General features: G+C 54.2%; 1 protein-coding gene across 1 annotated transcript; it reads left to right on the top strand.

Annotated features, from left to right (window-relative positions):
* Positions 1–2,397: 2,397 nt before the first annotated feature.
* Positions 2,398–5,045, top strand: LOC111151227 (C-C motif chemokine ligand 1). Its single transcript, XM_022509025.1, has 3 exons — positions 2,398–2,473; positions 3,677–3,788; positions 4,949–5,045. The coding sequence occupies exons 1-3, from the start codon at positions 2,398–2,400 to the stop codon at positions 5,043–5,045; spliced, it is 285 nt and encodes a 94-aa protein (XP_022364733.1).
* The last annotated feature ends 2,340 nt before the right edge of the window (positions 5,046–7,385 follow it).

Here is a 7,385-nt window from a genome sequence, read left to right as displayed (position 1 = left end):
CCTGGCCTGGAGCAGCCCATAGCTGTGGTCCTTGCTGGATGTGTGTTCTCAGAGGCGGCCACGTGTGGCGCTCACATGGTCAGATGGCTTCAGCGTCCACTGTCCCTTCTCCACTACAAATTCTCTGTGTGCCCTTGGGCAGGTGCGTTGCTTCTTTCCAAGGCTCCTTTTTTCCGCATCTGTAAAATGGAGAGGCCATACTGGACACGTGATTCTTCTTGTGCTTGAATTTCCTGGAGGTTTTTGTTTTTGTTTTTCTTTTTTTTTTTTTAACTCTCAACATGTATAGGCACATAAGATTTGATTCTGATTCTGAAATGGGGCCAGGACATTTGCGTTTGTTCAAAGGCTCTCCCGTCTCCCAGTCCCATCTCCCAGAAAGCTTCAAAAGCCCCTGCTGCCTATGGTCTTCGAGGACCCGTTCAGCTCTGACACGTCGGGATGCCCCCTCACCCCACCCAGGTGTTAGTTTGGAGAATACTCTGGGGCCGGCGTGGGCTGGTGGCGGGGGCTGGTGGCGGGGATATTAGACCTTCCGGTGGGAGGTCCCGGCACAGGGGGTTTTCAGAGGAGGCTGCTGGAGACAGCAGGAGGCTCTTTATGAGCACCACGGCATTTGGAAAGGGTAGAAGAGAGCCCCAGGTGGGAGACAGTGAGGAGGGCCTTGCAGGGTGAGGTCACTATGGAAGCAGCATCCCAGCAGTAGGAAAACCAGCGGCCTGTTCGGGGCGATGGAAATACTCAAACATGGAGACAGACATAGCATGAGGAGCCACCAACATCCAGATGAGGGCCTTGGGCGTCCTCCAGTTGGCAATGGGGAGCCGTGCACACCCTTGAGCTGGGGAGTGCATGACTGGAGGAGATCAGCCTCGCCAACCTTCTGTTTACATCCCGCCTCGTGATTTCATACACGCGTTTGGCCCAGCCACCCCTTCTGGAGCACCTACTGACGTATCTTCATGCCAAGCCTGGCTCACAGTGTCTCGGTGACCTGGCCGCTTCACAGCTATAGAGGCACAGGCCTTTCCTGCCATCTCCCCACCCAACTCACTCTCCTGACCCCAGGATCTGGCTCTGCCTGGCATCTCCGAGGGAGTGGGCTCCCTCCATGCCTCCCCACCTGTACACAAGCCCCCTCCTCTGGTGGCAGCCCCCTTTCCCCTTCAGCCCACCTGCAGGATGTAAGGTTTTATAGGCGAGATACACACGACACCAGGCGAGATGGGTGCAAGGCAAGGTTTATTAAAGGCGTCCTCAGGCGAGGTTCCGGGACTCAAGAGAGGAGAGTCGGAGAAGTGGCGCCTGGGAGGGGGTCGAGTGGGTCTTTTATTTGGGTTAAGACAGGGCATGAGTTCACAGCCATATAAGGCAAGGTATTTGTGATCAGAGGGTAGGGGGAGACCTGATGTTCCTGTTTCCTGCATAGGTATCGGTTTACTTATGGCGACGTGTCCTCCACATAACGTCCTTCTGGCCAGAGAGTCATGGGTAAAGGAAGAGGGCGGCCTGGAAGATGACGTCCCGCTGCCATTTTTATTGTTCCTCCTGCATTCCCGGAGCCGCAGACCCAACCAACACAGGAGGCTCTGCTCGGGGAGGGGGAGCGTTCCCCTGGGAGGCCTCTCTAGTGCTCCTGGGCCGCTCCCTGTCCTCCCCCGGTCCCTCCAGATGGCATATCCGCCACTCACCTTACACGGGGTGGCTTTTACTTGTGAATCTGTGAATCCAAAGGCAGCGGCCCAAGGTCAGGTGCTGCCTCTGAATGGTGGCTGTCTTTCCTGGGGCACGGTGTTAAGGGGCGTTGACTGCTTGAACAAATAGAAAAAGCAATGATCTGGCCTGGGCCCTGGACCTCGCGAATCTCACTGAACTCATTTCAGCATCTCCTCGGGACACGTGTCACTCTTTCCACCTTGCAGGGCATACGTGACTGCGGATATGTGAGTTTGGACAACAGCCGATCGGCAGACCTGGGATTCAACACAGGTATGCCTCAGCCCTCCTCTTCTCTCGGGGCCAGCAGTTCCAGTCCAGGAGGGAAACACGTGGGGTCAGAGAAGCCACAGGCGACTTCCTGTCCCTCACCTCTCTCCGCTTCCCACTCAGCTGGGACAACTCCTACTCATTTTCTCAAGATCCTTATCTGCTCCTGCACTCGGAGAAGTTTCCCCATCTCTCTCACACCACCCAGGAAAGGTGGGGGAAGGAGTGTTCCATGTGGTCACTGGGCGTGAGTAAGTATCTCTCCTCCCTGTGACTTCCCCACCTCTGCACCAGGGTCTGGGAAACCCCACTCAGGTCTTCTAATAAAAGCTCCGGGCCCTACGGGATCGGTATTAGCTTCACTAGACACATCGGGACCACTGCAAAGAGGTCTGACCCACACTCTGCAGGATGAAGCTGGTCACCATGGCCCTGGCATGCCTGCTGCTGGCTGGGCTGTGGCTTCGGGATGCGGACAGCAGGAGCAGTGAGTGTGGATGGAGTCACTTTGCTCCTCCTGGGGGTGGGAGCGTGGGGGGTGGGGACAGACACCCAGGCAGGCACTCTGGGCTTGCGAGCAGGGGTCGCCCTGAACTCAGTGCCTTTGTCTCTCCTCCTCCGGGAAGAATTTCTCCTAAAGAGGGCGAATGGAGAATGTGGATGGGGTGGGGACAGAGGCCGGTGGGAGCAGGTGTCTGGTGAGCATAACGTCTGAGCTGCTGGCTTTAGCAGAAGGAGGCCCTGCCTTGTCCAGGGAACTCTGAGGCCCTTTAGGACAACCTGGGAGGCCTGAGGTGCACAGGAAGGACTGGGTCTCGCCTCTACCTGGTGGCATGTAACAAGGAGAGCCTCATGTCAGGACTGGGACTGGAACAGTGTGCTCATCACTGTCGGGCAAGTGTTGGGCCAGTGACTACCTCTCCAACTGGGCATTCCTTGTTGGTAAAATGGGACTGATAATGCTGGACCTCAAGGCTCTCGAGAGAAGACGGACCTAATTCCAGGCACATGTAAGACATTGTGCAAACAATAAAACTAGGAGGAAGGAATCAGGATTGGAATTCGAGTCTCTTGGGGGTGGGGTGTGGGGGAGAGAGTGCAAACCCACACAGTGGGGGTGGGAGACCCGGACAGAGCTATAGGCCTGGGTAGAGACCATTCTAGAGAGGGTAGGAAGCCTCTTAGTTCCTGGAAGCTATTTCCTTGTCCTTCCATCAGTTGGAACTCCTTGAGCAGTTTCTAATCTGGCCCCAAAGCCATGGACCACAGTTGCCCCTGCATGTACCACACTCACTAGGCCCCACAGAGTGTGGAGTCCAGAGCTCTCGAACCCAAATATCGGGCCAGAACTGTGCACTCATGGTGGGACGACAGAACTGGAAACACCTTTAGAAATCAGTTTAAAGAGTCTTATTTGACAGATGGGAAGTCTGGGGCCCAGGCGAGGGCTCATCCTGTTGAAGACCACACAACTGGTTTGTGGGGAGCCGGGGTCTGAACCCATGTTCTGACCCTCTGCCTACATACAGAACTAGGTGATGGATGACACAGCCACTGGGCTGAGTGTGGTCCCCAAGCCTGGGTCTGTCCCTGAAAGGGATTTTTTTTTTTTTTTTTTAACCACTGGGATGAGAGGAATGAAGTCCACATTAAGAAACAGATGCAAACCATTTTTGTGCTTCTCTTCCAGTGCATGTGTCATCCTCCAACTGTTGCTTCGTCTTTGCGGAGAAAAGGATTCCCCAGCATATAATCCAGTGTTACAAACCCACCAGCTCTACCTGCTTCCACAAGGGTCTAATGTGAGTGCTCCTACCGGGTCAGCCTGATTCCCCCCTCCAGAGAGCAACCAACCCTCCTGGAATTAGAAAGGCAGACGCTAGATGCCGCTGTTCCACCAGGTTCAGGTTTCTAAACCTGGAGAGAAGCCGCCAAAATCTGGGTGCAGAGCCCAGCATGGGCGCTAGGGAGAGCGCCGCGCTTCGTAGCAGGTGCCGGGAAAGATACCCACCGTCTCCCCTGCCCCATGCTCCTGCAGTGACTTGTGTTTCTCGGAACCCCAAGGAGCTGAGTATTATGTCTTAATATTTTATGCCCAGAAGAAGAAATGGCTTAAAGGGTCTAGGAATTATTGTGCAGTGGAAAAACGAGGGGGTCACAATTAGTTTCTGCTTCCAGATTTGCCAACCCCAAGTCTTGGGTGACCCTGGGCAGGTGATTGTTCAGCACCTCATTATCTGGGTACTCCTCTACACTCCTTATCTGTGAAGTGGAGTAGAGATGAGAGCTGCGTCACGGGGTCATTACAAAGTTAGACGGAGGTGGCTTACCCCTGCTGTTGGGTATCTATAAAGCATTCATGTGTATTACCTTGGCTAGCCCTCGGGGGGCACCCTTTTACATAATCATGAACACCAAAGTTCAGGGAAATAGAGAGATTGGTCTGCAATCACCCAGATAATTAAAGTTAGAATTGGTGTATAGTTTAGTTGGACAGCCGCCAAGTTAAAGGGGTGGGCAGGTCAGAAAATACACACACGCACACACACACACACACACGCACACTCACAGTGAATCTAAAGCAATGAGTGAGGGTTCCAGATGGACATAGACACATGAAAAGATGGATCGAGAGCCCTCGGAGATATTCTAGGAGTGAAATTTCCATACTAGCTAATCCTGAGAGTCTGCAGCCTTTACCCTACCCAAATACAATGAATCACACTCTTCAGAAAAGGGAGAAACTCAATTTAATAAACTCTCCCCGAAGCTTGGGTGTTCCTCCCAGCCTATCCCTCCCATGCGCCCCCCAGGTCTCCTGCAGTGCCTTCATTTTACAGGCCCAGAGTGAGCAGCTTGGGGGCATCCTCAGGGCGGGGGGGCGGGGGGGAGGATGGGAATGTGTGTGGCAGCCCAGGGGCAAATCATGTGACCCAGCTCCCCCTTTGTTCTTTGCCCACAGAATCAAGCTGAAGGGCGGCCGAGAGACGTGTGTCTCAGACTCAGCCGCATGGGTTAAGCGTCATTTAAAAACTGCGAAACCGTGCCGGGTGAAGTGAACGTGAGAGGGTTTCTTTCCACCCTGGACTCTGAAGATGGCGTGACTTCCCCTGTCTCCCCAGCCCCCACCCCACCCCAGTCCTTCTGCCCAGCTTTGCCAGGTCACAGAGGGTCTGCTCAGTCCTGATAAGCTATGTTGTTGCACTTTATATATTTAAATGCCGGAATCTTCAATCCCTGCTTCCCTGGGCTTCTTGGATCCCACAGGGATTTCAGGGTATAAACTTGACTGGCAGTGAGAAGCTGGGGCCAAAGGGGCTGGTGGCCACAGGGGGATGGGAGATATGTTGGTACTGATGCCAAAAAAACCTGACTTCTTGTCCCCGAGAACCAATAAATGGCTTACACGTCTCAGCTGACTGGCTTTGTCTTTTGGCGGCTGGGTGGGGATGAACGCTTGGTCAGGGCCATGATAAAGATTCTCGGCTTCCCCTGACAGCAGCAGAGGGCAAGGTGAAGCAGAAAGAGGGAACTCAGGGCTGGGGTTCCAGAAGCCACAGCTGGTGTAGCTGGAGGGGACCTTGTGAGGTCAACCATCTGTAAGATGTTGCTGGCCCTATTTCATAGATGAGGTGCCTGACAGTTGGCGAGGGACAAAGACGGGCCTGAGGATACAGAGCTAGTCAGATCTGGTGTTAGAGCCCAGGACTCCTGTCTCTGGGGCCGGAAAGCTCTCCTGTGTCCCAAGTTGCTCAGTGATGGCCTGACACAGCATTGGGGGTGCAGGGGTGGGGTGGGGACACTCTGTCAACCAGGCAGATCCTGCAAAGTTGTTTAGCAGGACCTCCTCTTGTCCAGGCCTGAGTGGATCCTAGGTCTTACAGAAATGCCAGCCCAGCTCACATGCAGGAGGGAGGTAGTCTGGGGGAGAGCCGGAGAACCGTTTGCCAACATCTGGGAAGCAGAGACCCCACCCTCATGAAGGGGTAACCAAAAACTCCGACGTGCCCCCAGGGAGAACAGCAAGGGGGGGGATGTGATTTGCTGATTGCCCAGAATCTCAGGATTGGCCCGCTTTGGAAGACCAGCTCGGTGGCTTCAGCGGGAGAAGTTGCCGCGTACTGTGCTGGGAGAGGCGTCTCTCCTTTTCCCAACATTGCATGTGTCACAGGTCTGGTCTGTTCTTCAGCTGCCTCCTGCCTCCTGCGCCGCCCCACGACCGCCCTGCTTCTTCCTCTTCCCTCTCTCTGGGACCATGGTGGAGCAGTGAGCTGTGCTCAGCTCCCCCTAGCTAAATCCATCCTGCCCGTGGCCCCAGACTGCTCTGCCTGGCCTGCCGCTGCCCTCCACCCTCCGACGGTCTCAGGACTGACTCCAAACTCTGCACCTTGCTGCTCCAATTCCTCTACAACCACACCTCCAGTTTCCTCTCTAAAGGACTCTACCTTTTCTGTTCTGGAAGCCAAACTCTGACCATAGGGCATATTCGCTCCAGGCCCTCTTTCCTGCCTTTCCATCCTGGGCCTTTTCTAGAAGAATCTCTATTATGACCGTGCCCTGGCATCCTCCTGGGTGGATGCTAACTAGGACCAGGTCATCTCACTTTCCCCCTGGAGGTCAGGTGCTTGTGGTGTCTGGATCACTTCAAGGACCGCTTGGAGCGGGGAGGCACGGTGGCAGAGACCAGTTAGAAGCTGATGTTAGGGGCTGGAGTCATTGTTCTAGAACATGCGGGGCGGCTGGGTTGGGTCCTCTGCCGCAGTCAAATGAGCCCAGGTCAGCCACCAACAACGGATAAGGTCTGTCCCACAGCCTGTTCCTCCAGCTCCCTCTGCCAGCCACCCGCTACCCCGCCTTGGAGCGCCCCCTACTGGTTGGAAGCTACCCTCCCCCCAAGAAAACACCACTACGAGAGATTTTAAACACCATGTATTTTCTGCAAAAAGTAAACAATCCTTGGAATGGCATTCTCCTTTCAGTACTAACATATTTAGCTGAACCTCACATTCCCAAGGCCCTCCCCGCCCCGGATGGCAGTAGCCCTTCATCTCCGTGATTTGTAGGTACACGCGATGGCTGGGGAGTTGGGCGGGAGTCAGCCACACTGCCTGCAGCTTACAAGGGATGGAACCGGGGCTTAGCACAGGGAGCAACCGGCTCAAGGCCTTACTTAAAAAAAAAAAAATCCCCAATATTCAAAGTAAACCCCAAACCAGCAACGATTCAAATAACATTAAATATTACTTAAGGCATAATACATCTTTTTGGCATCACAAAACAGAAAGCACCCTATTCGAAACTATAGTAAAATTAGTCCAGGGTCTAGCTGGGGAGTCTGGAGGAGGAAAAACAATTGTTTGTTTCTCATACTTGGCTGGGTCTTAGTGTGACTGGAAGAG

Source organism: Enhydra lutris, unplaced genomic scaffold (assembly GCF_002288905.1).
Source record: "Enhydra lutris kenyoni isolate GAN:26980312 unplaced genomic scaffold, ASM228890v2 scaffoldscaffold26, whole genome shotgun sequence".
NCBI lineage: Eukaryota > Metazoa > Chordata > Mammalia > Carnivora > Mustelidae > Enhydra > Enhydra lutris.
Note: the sequence above shows the minus strand (reverse complement) of the source record. Positions and strands in the feature narration are given on the sequence as shown.

Excerpts from the sequence above, each read along its gene's own strand:
- LOC111151227 (XM_022509025.1), top strand. The coding sequence starts at position 2,398 with ATGAAGCTGGTCACCATGGCCCTGGCATGCCTGCTGCTGGCTGGGCTG. Across the intron at positions 2,474-3,676 it reads GGATGCGGACAGCAGGAGCA|TGCATGTGTCATCCTCCAAC; the intron begins GTGAGTGTGGAT and ends CTTCTCTTCCAG. Across the intron at positions 3,789-4,948 it reads TGCTTCCACAAGGGTCTAAT|AATCAAGCTGAAGGGCGGCC; the intron begins GTGAGTGCTCCT and ends CTTTGCCCACAG.